Raw genomic sequence first — 22,093 nt, 5'->3', positions numbered from 1 at the left:
AGGGGAGAATACCTGCTGCGGCTGTTGCCGCGAGTGTACGTGAGTTTTGCGAATTGCTCGAGGAAATTTCGCTATCACGTGATTTACCCCTGAATTCCCAAAGAAGGTAAATGTAGATGCCGTCGAATGAGCGCAACGCCGTGTGTGTTCAATCTTGCTCGGATTGGTCGGCTCGATGCCGTCTTACAGTTTGTTGACCAGATTTCGAGTGACAGTCTTGAATCGGATCAAATGCGACTCAGTTGCACCGTTGTAGATGCCACTTCCGCTAAGGTGCGACGCGTCGCGGTCACGTTCCATGATGTCGTATGAGAAATTTCACTGCAAACCAACAGTAGAAACAGCATACTCTATACTGCAAGAGAGGATCTCGGTATCAGATAGTCAGTAGCCAGCCGAACTGGATCTGTATTGGCTGCCGGTGGAAGCATTCCGCGAGAAACGCCGCGGGGCTTGGATACTCCCAAGACGCGACGCGACGCGTAACACGTCTTATATGGCCAAGTACATATACACACTTGCCACGACTACGCATGCCGCGTCGGCCCAAACCACGGCAGTACGGGCAAACTCATCTTGCTGACTTTGGCGACGCACTTACAGTCAATCGCGGCTTTGTCGTCAGTTCCTCACATTACGAGCGCGACGAGAATCAGGAAGCTCGTATGACGCAGAGGACGCTGCTGCGGCCAATGACGCCGAAGATTATGCATTCGATGAAAGGCAATCCGACCGTGCAAGGTGACGGCGCTACTGAAGTAGAGAAGGCGGGCGCACGAGGAGTGGTACTCGAAAAAAATACGACGACAATCATTGCGTCGCCATCCGTCGCAGAAGAAGCGACGCCAGCACGGCCGACCAAACGCGCACGCACTGTGTCCAGCTCCGACGTCGAGGAGTACACCATCGATCATTCTATTTTTCTTTCACCATTGTCGTCACCGTCATCGTCATCGCCGTGTTCCGAGGAAATAATCCCAAGTACGGAGCTGGGAAGTAGGTTACCATGGCGCTTCGCACTGATGACGACACCGGAACGACAGCTTCTGTCAACATCCTCGCCGGAGGACAAGGACAGCGACATCTATGTGCGTGGTATATGGCCGCGTCGACGACCTGTGTACACACCGCCCAGCTCAGCAAGCGGAGCGCCCATTCTCGTCGTCAACAAGCCGCACGACGAATCTAGTCCGACTGCTTGTCACACGAACGGCTTAGATATAGCAGCGGTGCCGTCGTCAGCGCAAGGGGACGACGACAATGCCCTCTCTTCGTGCGGGCAGCATTCAGACTCTGCCGCAGCCGAGTCGGTCGTGGAGGTACCTTCATCATACCATACTGCATCGCAGAGCAGCACACAGCACACATGTGCCGATGCTGGTTGGGCGCCTGCCACCGGCGTCGTGCAAGTCAAATCGTCACCTGGAATAGAACGGCCCGCTCTAATGTCCTTTCTCACGAGTTCGCTCAGCCATGACGAGCCGCCTGACGCCCGGGGCCTTGCTAAGGACTACGTTGTGGAGGATAGCTGCTCTGACGATGACGACGTAAGTTCGTCCTCGTCTGCGCGACCAAGTCCGGTGATGCTCCGCGCGCAAACACCCCCGACAAAACTACTATGCGTGCCGAGTTCACAGTGGTCAGAGATATCCGTCATCTGGGACGAGCACGTGGGGCTGCAGGATATCATGTCGATGGCCTCGCCGACCCCATCAACAAAATCTAACAGCATGTTGGCGCCGAGTCTACCACCACTACGCAACAATGACGAGGAAGATATGAGTGTGCAGGATATGAGTGTGCCGCCACCGTCCTTGTCATTGTCGTCATTGTCGTCCTCCCTGTTCGCACGGTTTCGGGCACGTCAGGACTGCGCTCGCAGTGGCCTCAGCGACATCGCGTCGCTTCCAAAACCGCCAGAAACACAGACGTTGTTATCATCGCCAACCTCACCGTCTGACGGGCCACACAACTGACCAACTCATATTATTTTAACATGTAACTAATACAACTGAATAATCAGGTTTCTATAAAATAGCGAGAAGTGAGAGAACAGCATAAACAAGGCAAGGGCTACTTTTGCTATGTCATCTACAAAGAAGGTGTTACACAATAGCGTACATCATACAACGGACGGCAGCCAGGAGCTTAGAAAGTAAGCTTCTTGGGGATCTCCCAGGGGTTGGTCTGGTCGGTGAAATGGCCGTAGGAAGCGGTCTTGAGGTAGATTGGTCTGGCAAGGTCAAGCTCCTTGACAATGAAACCGGGGCGGAGGTTGAAATTCTTGCGGATGATGTCGACCAGCTCGTTGGAGGTGTACTTGCTAGTGCCGTAGGTGTCGACGAAGATGGAGAGCGGCTCAGCCACACCGATGGCGTAGGAGAACTGAACAAGCGCGCGGTGGGCGAGGCCAGCGGCGACGAGGGACTTGGCAACCCAACGGGCGGCGTAAGCGGCAGAGCGGTCGACCTTGGAGTAGTCCTTGCCGGAGAAAGCACCGCCGCCGTGAGCACCCCAGCCACCGTAGGTGTCGACGATGATCTTACGACCCGTAAGACCGGCGTCACCCTGGGGACCACCGATGACGAAACGACCAGAGGGCTGGATGTGGTAGATGGTCTTGTCGTCAAGGTACTTGGCGGGGATGGTCTTCTTGACGATCTTCTCGATGATCTCCTTGCGGAGATCCTCGGTGGAGATGGTGTCGGCATGTTGGGTGGAGATGACGACAGTGTCAACACGGATGGGGACTGTGCGACCGTTGTCGTACTTATATTCGACGGTGACCTGAGTCTTAGTGTCGGGGCGCAACCAGGGGAGAGTACCGTCGCGGCGGGCAGCAGCGAGAGCAGCATTAAGCTTGTGGGAGAGGATGACAGTCAGGGGGAGAAGCTCCTCGGTCTCGTCAGTGGCATAGCCAAACATGATACTAGAAATGTTAGCAATAATGAGCAAACACAAAGACATGAGAAAATGCTCACCCCTGGTCACCGGCACCGAGATCCTCGAGCTTACGCTCGACGTGGACACCCTGGGCGATATCTGGGGACTGCTGCTCAATGGCGACGAGTACATTGCAGGTCTTGTAATCAAACCCCTTCTCAGAGTCATCGTAGCCGATCTGCTTGATGGTGTCGCGAACAATCTTCTGGTAGTCGAGGTGGGCGGTGGTGGTGATTTCACCGAAGACCATGATCATACCTGGGAAATGTGAGCGACGAGCCTAGTACAACGAGTGCAATTATCACGCACCAGTCTTGGCAGCAGTCTCGCAGGCGACCTAAACCAAAGATGGGTGGTCAGAGAGGGATAGAACACACGAAGTGGATAAACGACACACCTTGGAGAAAGGGTCCTCTTTGAGGCAGGCGTCGAGGATGGCATCCGAGACTTGGTCACAGATCTTGTCAGGGTGCTGGAGACGATGTAATTAGCACTCAATTGGCGGAATAGATGCAGACAGATGTTATGAGAGCACGTACGCCCTCGCCGACGGACCTGTGAAGTCAGTCAGTCAGAATTGCCAGTAGAGTGGGGACAGCGTCCGAACCGCCAGGGCCAACGCGTGCAGACGCGACGCGTCGATCAGACGGCAGTGCCAACAATGGAAAACCACGTACTCGGAGGTGAAAAAGAAGCTCTCGGACATTGCAGTGGAGGGAGGAGGTGATGAAGAGGGTGACGGGTGAAGAGGAAGGACAAGGAAGAGAAGAAGAGAAAAACTCGGGGACGTGTAGTCTTTTTTTTTGCTTTCCACGTGCTGAACAGCCCCTGGTAGGCATAGACGCAGCAACGGTATGTGGTTTATGGCACAAATATGCAGCACCGCCATACTTGACACCGTACTTCTCATACTTTCTACTGCCGCTGCATGGCGCAATCCCGCGTCGCGTCCGAGCGCGTCGCGTTCGCTCGTGTTCGGCTCGTGTTCGCTCGCGTCATGATAACAGCCTTGTTCGCAATCTCCGCTACAACTATCGCTAAGCTGCTGCCCATCCCGACTCGTAACAAGTAAACAAAACACTCATAGCAAACAACTATACTATATACTGCGATACTGCATGCTAGACCTTGCCCGGAACGCCGAAAGCGGAAACTTACTGTGAAACCGGCCAGCCCACACCGGGGTCGTCGCAGGCCCGTCCAGCACCGCGCGTTCCCTGTCATCGTCGTCATCGTCGTCCTCGTCATCTTCCTCACCCTCGTTGTCGAGCTCGCTCATGTAGATGAATTCCTCCAGCACCACGTCGTTGCACTCGTAGCCGTCACCCAGCCCCACCATCGCGGCCGCGGCCGCTGCGGCGGCAACCGCAGCCGCGGGCAGCGTGCACTCCTCCGACATACTATTGCCACGCGGAAATGGCGGCGGACTCAGCGTCCGCGTCTGCAGCCCGTTGATCACGCCGATGTGGCGCCCAACCGGAAGCACCCACGACCCTAGGCGTGGTGGCCGGCTCGCAGCTGCGGAGCTCTCGAGAATCTCAGTCGCGCGGTGACCTGCCCGACGCAAGCTCGGCGGCGGGATGTTGACGTCCTCGTCTGTGGACTCGCCGTCATCCGGCTCATAGTACGCACCATTGCGCCGGATGCGCGCGTCGATTCCTGACGACATGTCCTCGGTCTTGAGATCGAAGCCGCCGTCGCCATTGGCCTCCGCGTCGAGTTCAGACTCGTCGAGATCGTCGCTGAAGATGCCGTGCTGGCGATGGCGCTTGTTGCGCAAACGCTTGCGCTCGCGGCGCGGCGACCGTCCGCTGTGATCAGCTACGTCCTCCTTGGTGTCGTCCTCCTCTTCGTCGCTAGACCCGCCCGACGAGAAAAGGTAGTCGAGCACGAACGAGTCGTCGTCCGAGTCACGAAAGTCAGTTTGCGCCGTTGACACGAGATATCGCAGCGTAGGGTCGTCTTTTTCCATAAATAAGGTGTCGTCAAATGCATCGGTGGCCAAATCCTCGTCGTCGTCTTCACTCGAGCTGGAGAAATTCGAGATATCAACAGTCGCAGATGGGTCAAAGTCGTCGTGAAACGAGAGCTCCTCAACTATGGCGGCTTCCTCCTCAAGCTCGATCTGGGCGTCGTCATCATCGCCATCATGAGCTGCCGCAAGCTGGTGATCGAGGTCCTCGTCATCCTGCTCCTCATCATTTTCTTCAGCCTCATCATCGTCTTCTTCATGTTCACAGTCCTCGTCATCTTCTTCGTCGTCGTCTTCGTCGTCTTCTTCTTCCTCCTCCTCGTCTTCGTCACTGTTTCCGTTGAAGTCAAAGATCTCCAACGCGGCATCGCCCGCGACGGCAGCGGCACGATCGGGATAGAATGCAAAGACAGTAGTGTCAGCGCCTGTGTCGCCATGTATAAATGGAAACGAATTCGAGTTGCGTCTGCGTTTAGGTGCGCGCTGCTGGTTACGCTGGAAGTTATGTCCGAGCCCGCCGGAGCCGGCCTGGACCTTAGAAGGCGTTTCGACCTGGGCGTCACTGGAGTCGGAGGAGTAGGGATTGTTGTAAATGACGGTGTGCTGTTGCGCCTGGCGGCGGCGGGCGTGTTTGAGCTTGTTTGCGGTAGTCGCGGCGGTGCTTGCAGCGGCTTTGGCGTAGGATGGCGCCATGTTGCTGGTGAAGTTAGGGGGGTGGACTGATTTAGAATGCTGCGAGGCCAGCGCGGGCGGCGGGCACAAGAGACATGCAATGGGCGTGAGAATAGTGTATCCTGGTGATCATCGAGTGCGCACAGCGGCAGAACGGTGTGGGAGCGAGGCGCTGGGGAGAAGCTGGGGAGATATCGACGGCGGTTAAGGACGTGATGAACTTCGTCGCCTGAAAAATCTTCGGGACGCGCCGCGTAAGACGCGGCTCGTTAACTCTCCCGACGAACTCCACCGCCAGCTTCCCCGTACTACCATCCCTCCATGGCGCCTCGACTCCCGCCACCCTCGCACATGGCCCGCCTCGCCTGGTCCGCCCTGGGCCTGGTTGCGAGCGCGAGCTCTGACACCGGGGTATCTCTGTCATACATCCACTGCCGTGACGGCAACAGCTGGGCACTCGCTGACCCCGAGCCCGTCCCGGCCATAGGGATGGCGCACGGCACCGCAAACATTGTCCACCTCGCATGGTCGACAGCCGGCTCCGATCTTGCATGTATCGATGACTCAGGGAGGCTGTCCATCTGGACGCATGGCGCAGTGTTGAATCTGCTTGCCTGCTCCATGCCACCGACACCATCGCCGTCCTCGCCTGACGGCGCCATCGTCGGCTTCCGCTGGTGCACCGGCGCAAAATCCGTGAGTATTTCTTGATTGCCTTTGTCATCGTGTTATTAACACACTCAGGTCGTGCCTACCTGCACTGCTACGCGCCAGGACGACGGCTCCTTCCACTATAATATTACACAGATCCGCCCGTACGGCCCTCGCCACGCCACGCCCAACAAGCACGCCTGCATTGCAGTCACTGCGAACGCGCGCCTGAAATTTTGGTACCAAGTTGATACCCGTTACGAGCTCTCGACTATCGTCGACCTCGAGCCAGATCTCGCGTTCGCTGAGTCGTACACTGTCGCTGCGTTCGGGACAGATCGCGACAACACCTTCGTCCTCGCGACTTACGCCGCCGCAACACACACATTCAAGCTCTTCCGAATTTCTGTGGACTGGCCTGCTAGTACCTCTCCCACATCGTCTCCTGCAGCTCCCGTCATCTCCGCGCGCCGCATATACTGCAACCAGATCTACTGTCCTAATAGCAACACGCGCGACCTCACCCACATCGAAATAGTCTCGCCGAAGCACCACCCCGAGTCTCGACTCAAGATCCTCACCGTATATGCATCCGAGACGGCCACTACGGTGCACAAGATTGAAGTCCTCACGCTGCCCATGTCGCTCCACTCCAACTTTGATACCCTCAGTCTGCGACGAACGCAAGCACTGCCAGACAGTTCTGCTGACATCGTCCAGTTCAAAGATTACTACGACCTGTCCACAAAGCGACTCACAGGCATTTTCGCTCTTGCTGACGAATCTGCCATTGCACTCGCATTTGCCGATGGCTCGATCGAGTTCCGTCATCCCGACTCCTTCTTGCCACGCATACCAGCCTACGTGTCTCATCTTGTGACCGGTGTCGTCGACGCCGGTCTTGGCTTCCTACCGCCATCAGAGCCAGCTCTCGAAATGTGCCTCTCACCAAACTCCTTTGCGCATTGCTACCTAACCTCAAAAGGTGACCTCAAACTACAGCACATCTCTGCCATGGTCGCAGCGGAAGACGTCGCCGAGGCCGCGCACCTTGTCGCTGTATCCATCGCTGAGCGTCATGCTGTTGCATGCATGATCTCAGCGGGCTGCGAAGACATCATGCTTGTTGCCTGCGATCAGCTGCGTCTTCGCGGGCCTGAATTCGCAATCACGTTGCTAGCACAATGTCAGAAGGCGCTGAGCCTTTCCCTTGAAGCGCGCGACGCACAGGCAGAGAGATTCGTGCTCTCGCCACATCTACAGAAGCTACTAAGTTTTCAGGCGGCACTTTTGTCAAATACCGACTGGCAGCGCACCGTTCCAGGAAAGGTCGTCTGGGCGACGCTGAATGTCCGCCTCTTTGCTTTTGCAATCACATTCACGCTAAAATCCAACAGCGGCGGGCGCCAGGCAAGCGGGCAACTCCAGGACACCGACGTTCGTCCAGGTGAGTTGTCCTTTAATTAGTACTATGCGTATGTTACTAATTCTTCTAGAAACCCTCGTGACGCTGCTTGGACTCGTCAAATGGTGCGTTGACTTTCTCGCATTCATGCTGCAAGACATCTTTGAGATCGCTTGCAACCCCGAGCAGTACGTCAAGCGCGGCAACAGCTCAGTCGCGCTCTCGATTTTGCTATGCGGCGTGCCGCGCCTCATTCTGCGCTACGCGCTGCGTGGCCTGCGCGGTCTCGAGCAGATCGTTTCGCGCAGCTCGAGCCGCGAACCGGACGAGTTTGCGCTTTCGCGTGTCGCGTTTCGACAGCTTGGCGACATCATGCGCTCCGGCCCTCTTGCGATCACCTCGTTCGAAAAGCTCGTGAGCGATATCGACACCTACACGAAGAGCATGCCGGTGAACTCGCTCGAGGTTGACCAAACGCTACTGTTCAAAGGCACCGTGCCGCCAGAGCTCGCATCTGCGACAATGCGTGTCTGCGCAGTGTTCATGCAGCGCATCAAGCCGGAGCTCGACTTGCAGGCGCTGTACTTCTATCCCACCGACTGGCTCGGCCTCGGTCGGCGTGGTAGCAGCTTTAAGACGGAGATAGGTCTCGAGATCGACAACCTGCGAAAGCAGATCCTAAGCCCGCAGGGCGTTCATCGACGCAGGTGCGTACGGTGCGGCAGCATGTCCACGCTCGAGGATTTCAAAGGCGTCAAAGCCACGCCTCACTGGACGCTCGTTTTTCAACGCAATTGCATTTGTGGCAGCGCCTGGGTAAAATCCGACAATGCTCTACACATATAATAAGATTTGGATATATAAAGTGCAGCTACTTCAACATACAGCAGACAAAATGAAAAATGTCTAACAAAAAGTAGATACAAAACAACGACAGAGTGGTGTGGAAGTTGTACAACTACCCTATATGCGATATACGTTACCAAGTATTGATACAACTTAATATTTGTGACGTCTGCCGCTCTCTTCCGTCAATTAATAATACAGGTACTCTAGTCTGTGGACGTCTTGAACTTCGCCTCGTATTCCACCATTTCCTTCTTGTATACTTCCAACTGCGACAGGTAGAGCTGTCGAAGTTCCTATGGACCTGTTAGTCTAGATGCACATCACCCAAACTAAAATAGAAACTCACGTCTTTTGCCTCATCCGAGAGAGCCTTGTAGACCTCAGCCATCTTTCTACCGCGTTCGCCGATGGGCAGGTTATGGTATATATCCTTCTTGGCCTCCACTAGCATAAACTGGCCAAACGTGTTCGGGGGACGACGCGGTCTGTTCGGGTCCAGCATCAACTGGACTCTCGCCTTGCTCACCTTCCGCCGGCGGAGGTTTTCCTTTCTCAGAGCGGCCAAGCCGTGCTCAGTAATGTAAGCCTGAACCTCGTTATCGTAGCGAACTCTGTCGGCCTCAACGCGGATGTCCAATGCCTGCACGAGATCAGTAAGTACGCGCCCAAATACAACGCTAGCATATCACACATACTGCCGTCTCTGCAGGAGTGAGCGCCCTGTAAGTGTCCTTAGCCGCGGAAGCATAATCGGACAAAGAAGTTTTGGAGCCTTTCTTATCGCTCGTAAAATCCATCATAAATAACACCCACTTGTTTCTCGGGGAAATAGGAACGGCAGCCGGGCGTCCTTTCAAAACCCTCGGAGGCTTCGGCGGCGCCTTCGCCTTTTTGGGCTTTTTGGCCACGACCTTCTTGGCCTTCTTCGCTTTTGGCTTCTTCTTAGGCGCGGCCTTCTTTGCAGCCGGTTTCTTCTTCGCAGCGGCGGTGGTCACGGTAGTCTTCTTCGTCAGTTCGGCAGCTGCGGCCTTTGTTGTTCGCTTCTTGCGCGGCTTGGCCTCCGCGTCTGTGGTTGCCAATCGCATGCCAATCTTCTGGATCATGTGGGGTGCGCCCTGAGCGCAGAGTGCAGTGGTACGCGGAAGTGCGCGCGATGCGCGACGCGTGAGATGAGGACGCGCAGCGGACGCGAAGCCGCGGACAATCGCACCACGCAGCGACGTGACGAGCACAGCGGAGGAGCATGCAGATGCGGGAGCCGTGGCGCCAGCAGTGGCGACGGCTGCTGCAACAGCACGCGAGACGCCGGCAACGAACATTGGGGATGTAGGAGAGGGAATGGGATCAAGCGGTGGAGACCGGTGAAGAGAGGGAGACTGGAAGCGGCACAGCGAGGCGGAGTAAACAAGTGCCCCGCGCCGGATCCAGCCCCTGGCCAGCACAGCGCGTTTGGGGGATAACCGTCTGTCCGTATCGTAGATATTCCTCAAACGCCACCCGGATCGCGCATTGCAGCGTAGAGCAGGTTCACGTGACAGGACGGGTCTCGTGGCGCATCAGATCCGTAGTGCTTCTTTCGTCGGTGTCACGACTCACTAGGCCTCGCCCCAACCACTCATGGCAGACCTCTACACGCCCTCATCACGGCAGAAACGCCACAGAAGCAGCACTGACGCCGACTACGACCGGGACCGGGAGCGACATCATCGCAGCGACCGTGACCGCGGCCACGGCAGAGACAGAGACAGAGACCGCGAGAGCAACCGCGACCGCGACCGAGACCGCAGAGACCGAGGCCGCGACCGCGAGAGGGACAGAGATAACGACCGACGTTCTCGCGACGATGACCGGTCTAGTCGGCGAGACCGTGACCGTGACAGGGATCGTGACCGCGACCGGGACAGATATCGCGATCGGGATGGTGACGGAGACTATGACAGAGATAGAGACCGGGACTATGATAGAGACAACAACCGGGATCGTGATAGCGACCGTAGTCGACTGGACGTCTCTCTTGAGCGTGACCGCGACCGCCAGTCTAATAGCCTTAAAGACTCTCGCGACGACGATATCGAATCTCATAAGCCACTAAAGACGATCGACTCCAATAGCTACCGGACTGAAAAGATATATAGCCCTAACGGGGCCGCTAGTAAGATTGAGGACCAAGCTCCAGAACCAGCGTCTCGGTCACCACAGATCAAATTTGCCGTAGACGACGACGATATCATGGGAATGTCTGAGGAGGACGACGATGGCGGTGAGCAAGCTGCCAAATCCACGAAAGGCGGAAACTACGACGACGAAATCGACCCTTTAGACATGTTCATGTCCACGCTTACTGAAATCGCCGAGACCACCGTTCAGCCAAGCGGCACTGGCCGCGGCGAAGTCTTCGACGAGGAGGATGATCCCCGAGTTGAAGCTGAAGACCTGGAGCCCGACGACGTTCTTGCTCTTGCACAACGGTCAAAGAAGAAGAAAGATATCCCCACTGTCAACCACGCAAAGATGAATTACGAGCCTTTTCGCAAGAAATTCTATGTCGAGCCTGAAGAGCTGGCAGGATTGTCTGAACAAGAAGTGGATGATCTCAGGACGGAACTGGACGGCATTAAAATTAGGGTATGTTGACCTGAGTATTGACTGGAATTATTCTAGAGCCGTGTGCTGACTGTCTCAGGGCCTCAATTGCCCCAAGCCGGTACAAAAGTGGAGCTTGTTTGGTATACCAGCCCAGACGATGGATGTTATCCGCATGCTTGAATATGAAAAACCCACTGCAATTCAGGCTCAAGCTATTCCGGCCATTATGGCGGGTCGTGACGTCATTGGTGTGGCCAAGACTGGCAGCGGCAAGACAATCGCGTTTTTGTTGCCCATGTTCAGGCATATCAAGGATCAGCGACATCTGGAGAATGGCGAGGGCCCGGTTGCTCTCGTCATGACGCCGACTCGAGAACTTGCTGTGCAGATTCACAAGGAATGCAAACCCTTTTTGAAGGCGCTCAATCTAAGAGTAAGTTATTGCGTTACGGCGTATTTGTTGACCTGTTCTAATTGTTACTTTAGGCTGTTTGTGCTTATGGCGGCTCGCCTATCAAAGATCAGATTGCGGAGCTCAAGCGAGGCGCGGAGATTATTGTTGGAACACCGGGCCGCATTATTGATCTGCTGTCAGCTAATTCTGGTCGCGTCACAAATCTCAAGCGAGTGACGTACGTTACACTTGATGAGGCAGACCGTATGTTTGACATGGGGTTTGAGCCACAGGTTATGAAGATTCTTGGAAATATCCGACCTGATAGGCAAACCGTACTGTTTTCTGCTACATTTCCCAGGCAGATGGAAGCGTTGGCACGTAAAGTTCTGACGCAACCTGTTGAGATTGTGGTTGGGGCACGCAGCGTTGTGGCGTCAGAGATCACACAGATTGTGGAAGTGCGGCCAGAGGACACTAAGTTCGTGCGCGTTTTGGAACTCCTTGGCGAACTTTATAATAGCGACGAGGACGCAAGGACACTTATTTTCGTTGAGCGCCAAGACCAAGCAGATCAGCTGCTGAAGCAGTTGATGGCACGGGGTTATCCGTGCATGTCATTGCATGGCGGCAAGGATCAACTGGATCGAGATTCTACTATTGCGGATTTCAAGAATGGTGTTGTGCCAATACTGGTAGCTACGTCGGTCGCTGCACGTGGCCTGGATGTGAAGCAGCTCCGGCTTGTCATAAATTACGATGCGCCTAATCACTTGGAGGACTACGTGCACCGAGTAGGGCGCACGGGACGTGCTGGAAACTCCGGCACCGCGGTGACGTTTCTCACGCCGCAGCAAGATCACGAGGCCGTCGATATTGCAAAGGCTTTGCGGTTTAGCAAACAGCCAGTTCCCGAGCCGGTGCAAAAGCTGGCCGAGTCGTTCATGGAGAAAGTCAAGGCCGGCAAGGAGCAGTACAAGAGCGGCAGCGGCTTCGGTGGCAAGGGTCTTGATAAGCTTGATGCGGCTCGCGACGTGGCACGCAAGCTTGAGAGGAAAGCGTATGGAGAGGATGAAGAGCCACAGGCGACAACCAACGATGACGATGACGACGAGGCCGAAGAGGCACCTACGAAGCCGAAAGTTAAATCAGCTTCACCCGAGCTTGCAGAAGGCAATGACGCGCGGGTATCGGCGGCCGCGATATCAAGTGCGATTGAGCGGGCGAAAAAGACGTCGACGCACATCGACAGCAAGCTGAAGACGACCGGTACGAAGGCCGGTGCGGCCCCGGACAACAAAGGTCCTGATGCGGGCGAATTCCATGCTACGCTGGTCATCAACGACTTTCCTCGTACGTAAATGATTTTTTGTGTTCTATGTGACATTGAGTGCTGACACATTAGCAGAAAAAGCAAGATGGGCGGTTACAAACCGTACGAATATCGCGAAGGTTCTTGAGTCTACGGGAACTTCGATTACTACTAAGGGAACATTTTATCCTCCAGGAAAGGTACCTGCACCTAATGCTGAGCCGAAACTGTATATTTTGGTCGAGGGACAGGTGAGTGATTGTTTTGTGTTGTGAGCCTTGTAACGAGCAGACTAACATGGGAACATAGACCGAGGTGGACGTGTCGAGCGCGATGCACGAACTGAAGAGACTGTTGACTGAAGGCACCGTCGCGGCTGCCGAAATGGATACGCGTCCCACAGGCCGATATACGGTTGTCTAAGAGATCTTGTGTGAGCGTCGTAAGACAAGCAGATTTTGACTGCATAACTACTTGACATATTCTTGGTCTAGTTAAGGCTTCTAGGACGAACTTGCATGCAGCATCAATCAGTATATCAACGGATTTTACTCTCATTCGACGTCGCGTCGTGCCAATGTTGCGATAGGTTTGATTCTAGTATCGTCTGAATCCGAAAGAATTCACGAGTGCAAAGACAGCAGAGATGGCATTGTCAGTGTTCTTATAATGCGTGATTTAACAATTTGCTCTTGTTATTTAGGACAGACCATATCGACACGCGCAAAGTGAACTCTTGTGACGATATGTCGTGCGTGTAAATACAGAGGAGGGGACTGTTGGATGTGATGATTATGAAGATTGATTAGTATACAAGCTAAAAGTACAAATTGTGTTGATTTTTGGCGTGTCCATTAACTAGGAGAAAACGACGCCTTCTTGCCGAAAATCATGTCGCGCTCCGCTGCCCTGCGCTTGCGCTTCTCGATAATTTCCGCGCGTTTCGCGAGAAACTCAAGCGAATGTCCCAACATCTGTCCGCGTGCCGGCATATTCTGCTGTGAAACGACGTGCATCGCGTCGACCGGCGGCACGCTGAACCAGAGCAACTTGCCGTGTTCGTCCCGCTGAAATAAATCCGCCGTCTCCGGCGGAATCTTCTCCGTGATGTAATCTGGCAGCGTGAACGTGCTCGGCGGCGGCGCTGTATACGTGGCCGCGGTCTGGGAGGGCGGTGGTGGGAGGGAGAGTTGTGGTTGTGGCGGGTGGTGATGCGAGGTCGAGCCGGCGCGAGAGTAGTTTGAATTCGTCGGCATATTGGAATACGGCGGATATTGATTCGACAGGGGTTGGTAGTAGCCGGCGCCAAGGGGAATTTGTTGGGATATGGGAGGGGTTGAGTACGGCGACGACGCGGAGGAGGAGTTGTAGCGCTGCATCTTGAAACGGGCGCGTGTACGTCGTGTGTGTTCAACTGCTGTGTGATATGCGCGTAATTATTCCGTGTTGCAATAGTGTTATACGTTCCCGTTGTTATGGTGGGCGTAAGATGGTCGTGATGCAAGATGGGCGTGATGAAAAGCGGTGAGAACTTAGACGCCGCGGCTCAGGCGGCGAGTTCTACGCTGCTCCGTTGATCACCACCATCGATCGCGACCGTGCGAACAGCAGTGGTACTATGGCCGCGATGGACGGCAAGCTGTACTGCCGCTTACTACATCGGGCGCTGACAGATTTAAATATGTATGGGGTATTGCTGTTTGTGCAAGTCGCACACACTGACAAGATATGCAGCAAAGCAGTCGAGATTCTAGCTTCACCACCATCACTGAGCGACAATGGTGTGGACGATACGTATGACCGCGCATATCTACCCCTTCTCGTCGTCACGAGCGAACACGTTGTTGGTGTGCCAAAAAATATATTATTTACAGCATTCGAGTACGCGCATAATGCGTTTTATGAGCGCGTTCGTCGTACGTGTTCTGATCTGCAATATTAATCTGCAATACATGTGCTGGGTCAAGGCTGATAGGAGAAGAAACAACAGGCATTACGGTAACCGATGAGGATGACGACGAAATCGACTGCACATCGCTCGTCTTGCTGTTAGTAGCCAGCGAGAATCTAACCGCGGTCAACGCGCGGTATGTGATCTGCTCCTACATTGCTCTTCTTCACTACTAACGCTCGTTCGTCACATAGCAAGCGTCGTCTGCAACACCCCGCCCCGCGTTTTCAAAATAAGCCCCATCAGCACGCACTTATTGAGCGCGAATACAACATCCTCACAACACTCCTCACCTCGCGGCTACAAAAGCACTCGAAATCACCATTTCTATGGCACTACCGGCAACATCTTGTGCAGTTACTATTGCCAATCGCTCTCAACGCTGTTCTGCCGCCATCTACTTCATTGTCATTCCCCGACGCTGAGGCAACAGCAGCCACTCGTGCGCTTGAAAGTCTGTGTCATGCAGAGCTCCAGGCGGTGCTCTTCGCTGCGGAATATCACCCCATGAATTACTACTCGTGGAACTATGCGCGCTGGTTCTTTTCCATCATCTACACCTCCTCACTCCACCTATACCCCTCTTTGATGGACGGTTCAAAGCCCACAAACCACACCGCACCTATATTCATGGAGTCCGCGATTATACGTAAAATCGAAAAATGGTGCTTCGCGCATGCAAGCGATACCTCCGCGTGGACATTCTATCAATGGCTCCTGCTGTTTTACGCAGACACATTCTTCCGCGCACCGACAGACAATAAACTTGTACTCTCGAAGCTCGTCGACGCCGTCACATTCGCTACTACCGTCTCTCCCGGTCACGACGCGGTATGGGCAGGGTTCATGCGCCGCATCATCGCGGACCCGCGGTATGTGTCTCCGCGGCGGCGCGACCAGTTTATGGATGCCATTGCGCGATACTTGCGGAGTCGGAAACATGACTCGTATGCCACACAGGGCTTGGCGAATTCGCAGGGGGTGCGACAGCAGGACAAGGCAGCCGTGTTAGCTCTGGTTGAACTTCGGGACAAGGACGTGTATGCCATCGAGCAGTGTCTTACATGGATTGCAGTTGCGTGTGACGTGTACCGACAAGAGCGGAAGTAAATAATAGTTACATTGTACAATAAAGTAGCATACAAGTTTATTTCCTAGTGTAAACAGCATACTTGTGTAGACTATTCAAACGCAACAAAACCAACAGTGGGGCGGGTCTACTTTCTCTTTTGCGACGTGGTGTTCTTTGGCAACTCTTTTGTGAACGGAATAAACTCGGGCTCGCCGGGAATCCATTTCCGGAGCACCTCCGGCACCTTGAAGCCATCTTCCGTCTGGTAGTTCTCGAGGATGCAGCACAGGGTGCGCTCGGTCGCGGTAAGAGTCGAGTTCAGGCAATGCACGTAGACCTTCTCCCGCTGGTTGAGCTTCTTGATGCCGCATCGGATCTCGAGGTTACGGGACTGGTAGTCGGTGCAGTTGGAGCAGCTAACAAGCTCCTTGTACTCGCCCTGGAACGGGAACCAGGCCTCGAGATCGTATTTCTTGGCGGCAGCGTTGTTGAGTTCACCGGACACAATCGCCACGACACGGTAGGGCAGCTTGAGCGACTGGTAAAACTCCTCGGAGTGAGCAATCATCCGCTCGAACTCCTCCCACGACTTCTCCGGCTCGGTGATGACAAACTGCTCGATCTTCTCAAACGCGTGGACGCGGAAAATGCCCCACGCATCCTTACCGTGCGAACCCGCCTCACGCCGGAAGCATGAGCTGTACCCGACGTATCGCTTCGGCAGTTGTTCTGACGGCTGTTCAAACCACTCGTCTGAGTGGTACGCCGAGATCGGCTGCTCGGACGTCGCGATCAGGTACTTCTGGTCCTCGCCGTCAATGACCTTGTACAGCTCCTCGTCAAACTGGGAAAGCTGCGCGGTTTTAGCCATCACGTCCTTGTTCATCATTACGGGCGCCTGCAGCGCGTCGTAGCCCTTGGACACGAGGAAGCTCAGACCGTAGTTGATCAGCGCCTGGTTCAGGAACACACCGTAGTTGCGCAGAAAAAAGCCGCGGTGACCCGAGATTTTCGCCCCGCGCTCGGGGTCGTAGCCGTCCAGGCGCGTGAGCACCTCGTGGTGCGAGAGGCAGTCGCGCGTCTCGACCGTCACGCCCTCCGGCGTCCACTTCCGGATCACCTCATTGTTGGCCTGCACCTGTTAGACACGGTGTATAGGCAGAGCAAAAACACATACCTCATCCATGCTGACAGGAACGGACTCGTGAACAAGGTTGCCGACGTTGTTCACTTTCGCCCGCATGCCGGTCTCGGTCGTCTTCTCGAGCTCAATCAGCTCCGCCTTCTTCGTGGCCAGCTCCTCTTTCTGCTTCAGCAGCTCCGACGCGTCTTCCTTAGCCTATTTATCCACAATTGGTCAGAACAATCTTGTATTCGCACAAACCATGCCTAACACGCACCTTGTACTTCAGTCCAATCTCCTTCTGGATCTTATTCTGCTGCTTGTTCAACTCGTCAAGATCGAAACGGACTAATGATTCAAGTCAGTTCCCACATGTCCTTCTCAAATGCTCCATCATAATTGAATAAACATACTCTTAGTCCACTCCTTGTACTCCTTAATAATCTCGTCGACAACCTCGACCGAATCGCCGCGCGCGCGCTGCGATTGCCGGATCGCCTCGGGGTTACCCCCTCGCTCTTCGAGAAACATATAAATATCGAGCATTCTTGCGGTTCAAGTTTTCCTGCTGTATGTAGAAGCGCAACAACATAAACACCAATAGAGTAGGCGCAAGTGGATGCTGCTCAAAAAAATGAGTTGGTCACACAAACCCCATAACGAAGTTTACTTCGCCGGCAGCATCGCGGCCTCTCATTTTTGACACACACGCTCAACCCCCCGCACAACTATTAGTCATGTATGGGCATTCACATAATCGTACATCCGCTCTCAATTAGTTCTATCTGCCTAGTCAACAGCTACACAGAAGTGTACAAACGCCAAAAAGAGATCCAAGCTGTGAAAACGCCCCAATACACAAAAATAGGAAACACCTGCCCAAACACATGGAACTACAACAACCCGCTTTCCTGCAGCATCCGCGACAGCTTATCATCGTCACCACGCTCACGCGGCTCGATCATAAGTGACATGTCGTACAACGTCTCGAGCGATGGAGCGTTTGAGAGCCCCTCGCGGATCATATCCTGCAGCTCCGGCACCGTCTTGAGCGCGTACGGCACGGACTGGTACTGCTTGATCTCCCGAATCACCTCCGCCGCGCGCGTGCGCTTCGAAAAGTTGATCATATCCTCGCGCACGGTACGGTCCGTCCCGGTGTGTTGGTTGCCGCCGTCGGTGGGGTCCGTCGACGTAGTATTCTCCACCGGCGACATTAACAGGTAGTTCGTGTTGCCATCCTCGATGAACGTCAGGTCAGTGAGATACACTCCAAAGAAAGGGACACACGGCGGACTGATCAGATGCAGCATCGCACGGTATTCGCCAAAGTTCCGTGTCGAGTCGATCAGCCGATTCAGACTGTCAAGCTGCACCTGAAACTTGTGCGGCACAAGCTCCCAGGTCTTGTTAAGCCGGTGAATCGTCGCAGAGTACAAGCCCGATAAAATCGCAGTCATCGATGAGAAATTATGCAGCGCTCGGCATTCCTGTTAAAGCGGTCAGGTCGCTGACGAGCCACAAGCCCAAGAAAAAATCACATACCTCAGCAACCAAGATCAGATGCTTGATCACACCGACTCGCTTCTTCACATCCTCTTGCGACAGAATCAAATGCGCGGTATAATTGGTCAACTGATTCGAATAATGAATCAACGCCGTAATATTCTGCTCGTCAGACCCCGCCGCATGTGTTTTCATGCGATTATGACTGTTTGCCTTCGCGCGACTCAGACACTCCGACGGCTTAATCTTGCTGAACAAAATACTCTCAATAAGTGTCAATTGCCGCGCAAACTCAATCGGCGGGATATACGTGAACTTTGGCTTCTTGAGCCCGCGCTTTGGCAGCACCGGCGGTGGCGAGGTCGTACCCACAGTAGGAATCACACGCTTCACCACCTCACGACCCTGCAAGCGCTGCCGCACTACCTTTGCGAGCGCTGCTGCGCCGGGAAAGCGCTGTTCCGCAAGCATCCGCGTGAACTCGCCGATCGAGACAAGCACGTCATGAGATGCTTTTTCGTCCTCGTCAAACTGGCTGTCGTGCTGCTCGGCCCAGTACTGCTCGAGCCAGATCTTAAGGATGTTGAACGCGCGCAGTCGGATAGGTTTTTGTTTGCGCTCGATCCACTGATCAAACTCATCTTCCGTAAGGCCCTCTGGTGGTTGCAAATTGAATCGCTCGACAAGCATTTCAAAAAGGATTCGCGAAGTCGTAAAACTGCGATAGGTAAGCAGAAACGTTGTGTTGAACGACGTATCGAGATAATTGTTCGACGTCAATCGCTCTAGCAGCGCCTCCACCGTACCGCCTTTGACAGATCCGCGACTATCGTACACAAGCTCGTCCTCATGCTCGCTCCGCAAAAACCACGGCATATCCTCACTGCCCTCGCGACCGCCGCCAGACACGGAATACGCCCGAGGTGGCCCGTTGTTGCCAAAGAAATACTTCAGCTTCATCTCAGACTTTGTCGTCGGGAACCCGCCACTGCCAAAACTGATGCTGGACGAATCCGGCCCGCCGTCGTCATCGACGCCGTCCAGATACGAGTTCGCACTGGACTGGCTTGCTCTGCGCTGTTCACTCAACTCGTAGTCGCTACTGATCACGGACGTCAGCGCTCGTGAGGCCAGCGGCGACGGTGAGGGCTGCTGCTGTTGATGCTTTGAAGTTGAGCTCTTGATCGTGCTTGGCGGCCGAATGGAATCTGAGCGTGCTTCGTCCCGGAGAGCCTTCTCTTCCACGAGGAACTGCATCGGGAACGTGACACTTTGTAGCGCACGGTCTAGATCCTTCGTAGCGCTGCGCACGCAGTTAACGCTAGACAGTGGCACTTCGGTAGACGACTCGGTGATGGACCGAGAGAGGTCTTGCGAAGCGAGCAAAATTCCAGCGACGGCGTCGTAGATGCCTTGCTTTGCATCGTTGAAGTCTCCAACACTTGGAGAGAGCGGCTTCGAGAGAGCGCTGAGATCAAGTGACTCGATCAAAGTGAGATACTGGCGCACGAGGTCCATGAGCTTCAGAATTTTCTGCGCAAATATGGTTCTGTCTAACACGTCTGTGCTCTTCGGGTTAAGCGATGCGGCAACCTCACGTAGCAGGGCTGTGATGGCGACACGCTGTGAATCTTCGACCTCGAGGAACTGATCATCGAGGTTGACAGAAAACGTCGACGCGACCGAGCTCTGCCGGCTGCGCTGGTTTCCCCATATCATATTGTCAAATGACGACGAGGACGTCGAGTTCTGCGACGCAAATGACGAGCTTGCTGTGGTTGTCGCCGTGGTATTCATTGACCGGGACGCCGTTGCCGACAGCATTGTCGTCGCCATGGTCGACGCGACCGCGTTCGCCCCAGAGAAGATGCCGTTACCATTCCAGCTCCCACCGACGACTACATTTTCGAGGAAGCCGGGGAATAGGCGCGGGGGAGGTTGTGGCTTGTGCTTGCGCGCGGCGAGAACGAAACGCGCAGTTGCGGCGACGACGCGGTCACATTCAGCTTCTGGGTTGATCGTGACGGGACCGTCAGCAGCAGTGGTTTCGACGACAGCGGAGGGGGTGGCTACTGGAGTAGTGGCGGTGGGCGGAGTAGCAGAGGACGAGGAGAGTTCGATGTAGAGTTCGATGTGGCTGAGCGCTGTCATGAGTTGTTGGAAAGGATGGAAAAAATGTTTGTCGGTGAGCGAGACTGTGAATCCGGGAAACCCTGCTGCAGTCATCACAGCGGATAGGGCATCGAGGATGCTGTCGAGGCGGGAGCGGTACAGCTTGGTGTTGGCGTGATGGATTGCGTCGACCATGTTCTCGGTGCAGGCAAAGACGGCGTTCTGTAGATCATCCCATGTGAACTGCTGGTTGGGATCGAAAGGGACGGTGACGATCGGGGTGTGCGATACGCTCGGCTGGGTTGAGTTTAGAGAGTGGACACTCGAATGAAAGGAACCCAATACTTACTTCCCGCGCTGTGCTCTGTGAGGATGGCTGTGTCTGGATGTCGGCGATGGGGTCCACGATGTGGAGGGCAGCAGTTGCAGAAGCAACACCGTCGAGATCGGTGTCGTCGGCTTCGTCGTCCTCGTTAGATCCATCCTCTTCCTCTTCGCCATCGAGAATAACCCCATCGATCTCCTCGTCCTCTTCTTCTGCATCATCATCATCGTCCTCATCGTCGTCGTCGGAGGTCCATCTCGCCGCCTGCTGTGCTAGCACGGCGTCGACCTCGTCTGCCGCGAGCAGCTGGCAATAATTGCTTGGAAACCATCCACGGCGCCTGCCTATCCGGCCGTCCCACCAGCCGCTGTCGAGCTGAATGCATACAGCGATGATGTCGCCGGCATTGAAGCAGAGCGAGTACGGCTCGTGTGAGGTGTAGTCGTAGAGCGCACGCACGTAGAGGTCGGGAGCGTCCGTGACTGCAGGCGCGGCGACAGCGGCGGCGACAGCAGGCGCGGCCATTGCTGCAAGTGAGTGCAGCGCACAAGAGTCCGCGCAGCGGTGTGGTGGCGCGCGATTTGTAGCTGCGTGCGCGGCGCACGCGGAGAAGGCGCTGAGGGGGAAAGGTTCGTCGCGGGCAGCACCGGCCACTGATCGGGAAGAGAGCCGGACAGAAACCTATGGGGAAGCGGATCGTAGCATGGTGTTGTGCCTCGATGGCCAGCCCGGAGTGTGTCGTGGTACTGCGGAGCGAACGTCGGCGAGTGCGGTGCGCGTGGCCGGTGAGCTGGGATGGCGGACGCGGCGATGGGGAAGGAGAAGAAGAACGGCGGTGATGTGTGAGCCATGGGTGAGCGCCGTGATCCGTATCACATGCCGGTACGCGACCCATTGCAGCTAACACTCACGTGCTGCGTGGGCAGCCGCCACACTGGATACCGCGCTGGGCGGAACGAGGACCGCATTTTCGATGCGCTCAAAGCTGTGCCGCGCCGCTACTCGTACGACGCTAGAGACACGTCTCACCGGCCGCGTGCTTGTCGCCGGCACCATCGCGAGTTTGGCCAGTCCGACTTCACAGCCCGTCACCACCCACTTGCAATAGTGTTCAAGGCGCGTGAGCCCGTCCTCGCGTCGCGCTCTGCGTGTATGCGCCGCTTACCGCCCGACGACCGGGGTAGGCCGGCCGCAGGCGTGCCCGCGCAAGAGGCCCCCGT

The 22,093-nt window shown here is 55.2% G+C and overlaps 10 protein-coding genes across 10 annotated transcripts; 4 read left to right on the top strand and 6 right to left on the bottom strand.

The window, feature by feature from the left end:
- Positions 1-474: 474 nt before the first annotated feature.
- Positions 475-2,025, top strand: V1518DRAFT_415069 (uncharacterized protein). The gene has a single exon (XM_066903725.1). The coding sequence runs from the start codon at positions 534-536 to the stop codon at positions 1,974-1,976; it is 1,443 nt and encodes a 480-aa protein (XP_066760317.1). The 5' UTR covers positions 475-533; the 3' UTR covers positions 1,977-2,025.
- On the bottom strand, positions 1,926-3,732 carry V1518DRAFT_415066 (S-adenosylmethionine synthetase). Its single transcript, XM_066903724.1, has 6 exons — positions 3,621-3,732; positions 3,483-3,498; positions 3,341-3,415; positions 3,253-3,280; positions 2,982-3,201; positions 1,926-2,929 (listed from the first exon to the last, which is right to left on the bottom strand). The coding sequence occupies exons 1-6, from the start codon at positions 3,647-3,649 to the stop codon at positions 2,149-2,151; spliced, it is 1,149 nt and encodes a 382-aa protein (XP_066760316.1). The 5' UTR covers positions 3,650-3,732; the 3' UTR covers positions 1,926-2,148.
- Positions 3,733-3,931: 199 nt separating this feature from the next.
- V1518DRAFT_415064 (transcription factor CRF1-domain-containing protein) lies at positions 3,932-5,784 on the bottom strand. Its single transcript, XM_066903723.1, has one exon. It carries the CDS (start codon positions 5,606-5,608, stop codon positions 4,043-4,045), a length of 1,566 nt encoding a protein of 521 aa, XP_066760315.1. The 5' UTR covers positions 5,609-5,784; the 3' UTR covers positions 3,932-4,042.
- Positions 5,785-5,910: 126 nt separating this feature from the next.
- On the top strand, positions 5,911-8,587 carry V1518DRAFT_415062 (mediator complex, subunit Med16). Its single transcript, XM_066903722.1, has 3 exons — positions 5,911-6,283; positions 6,332-7,685; positions 7,735-8,587. The coding sequence occupies exons 1-3, from the start codon at positions 5,939-5,941 to the stop codon at positions 8,487-8,489; spliced, it is 2,454 nt and encodes an 817-aa protein (XP_066760314.1). The 5' UTR covers positions 5,911-5,938; the 3' UTR covers positions 8,490-8,587.
- On the bottom strand, positions 8,421-9,973 carry V1518DRAFT_415061 (uncharacterized protein). The gene is made up of 2 exons (XM_066903721.1): positions 9,188-9,973; positions 8,421-9,132 (listed from the first exon to the last, which is right to left on the bottom strand). The coding sequence occupies exons 1-2, from the start codon at positions 9,809-9,811 to the stop codon at positions 8,797-8,799; spliced, it is 960 nt and encodes a 319-aa protein (XP_066760313.1). The 5' UTR covers positions 9,812-9,973; the 3' UTR covers positions 8,421-8,796.
- A 754-nt stretch (positions 9,974-10,727) lies between these two features.
- Positions 10,728-13,207, top strand: V1518DRAFT_372745 (P-loop containing nucleoside triphosphate hydrolase protein; the record flags this gene model as incomplete). Its single annotated transcript, XM_066901401.1, has 5 exons — positions 10,728-11,117; positions 11,176-11,511; positions 11,565-12,825; positions 12,881-13,035; positions 13,094-13,207. The coding sequence occupies 5 exons, from the start codon at positions 10,728-10,730 to the stop codon at positions 13,205-13,207; spliced, it is 2,256 nt and encodes a 751-aa protein (XP_066760312.1).
- Positions 13,208-13,552: 345 nt separating this feature from the next.
- On the bottom strand, positions 13,553-14,310 carry V1518DRAFT_415057 (uncharacterized protein). The gene has a single exon (XM_066903720.1). It carries the CDS (start codon positions 14,161-14,163, stop codon positions 13,639-13,641), a length of 525 nt encoding a protein of 174 aa, XP_066760311.1. The 5' UTR covers positions 14,164-14,310; the 3' UTR covers positions 13,553-13,638.
- On the top strand, positions 14,278-15,881 carry V1518DRAFT_415055 (uncharacterized protein). The gene is made up of 4 exons (XM_066903719.1): positions 14,278-14,467; positions 14,519-14,700; positions 14,766-14,871; positions 14,930-15,881. Exons 1-4 carry the CDS (start codon positions 14,403-14,405, stop codon positions 15,843-15,845), a joined length of 1,269 nt encoding a protein of 422 aa, XP_066760310.1. The 5' UTR covers positions 14,278-14,402; the 3' UTR covers positions 15,846-15,881.
- On the bottom strand, positions 15,819-17,586 carry V1518DRAFT_415052 (uncharacterized protein). Its single transcript, XM_066903718.1, has 4 exons — positions 17,344-17,586; positions 17,208-17,278; positions 16,985-17,146; positions 15,819-16,939 (listed from the first exon to the last, which is right to left on the bottom strand). Exons 1-4 carry the CDS (start codon positions 17,474-17,476, stop codon positions 15,953-15,955), a joined length of 1,353 nt encoding a protein of 450 aa, XP_066760309.1. The 5' UTR covers positions 17,477-17,586; the 3' UTR covers positions 15,819-15,952.
- A 40-nt stretch (positions 17,587-17,626) lies between these two features.
- V1518DRAFT_415049 (ras guanine nucleotide exchange factor domain-containing protein) lies at positions 17,627-21,679 on the bottom strand. The gene is made up of 3 exons (XM_066903717.1): positions 20,898-21,679; positions 18,476-20,845; positions 17,627-18,420 (listed from the first exon to the last, which is right to left on the bottom strand). The coding sequence occupies exons 1-3, from the start codon at positions 21,396-21,398 to the stop codon at positions 17,824-17,826; spliced, it is 3,468 nt and encodes a 1,155-aa protein (XP_066760308.1). The 5' UTR covers positions 21,399-21,679; the 3' UTR covers positions 17,627-17,823.
- Between the last annotated feature and the right edge of the window lie 414 nt (positions 21,680-22,093).

This window comes from Limtongia smithiae, assembly GCF_038497785.1.
Source record: "Limtongia smithiae strain NRRL Y-17922 unplaced genomic scaffold V1518scaffold_4, whole genome shotgun sequence".
Lineage (NCBI taxonomy): Eukaryota > Fungi > Ascomycota > Lipomycetes > Lipomycetales > Lipomycetaceae > Limtongia > Limtongia smithiae.
Note: the sequence above shows the minus strand (reverse complement) of the source record. Positions and strands in the feature narration are given on the sequence as shown.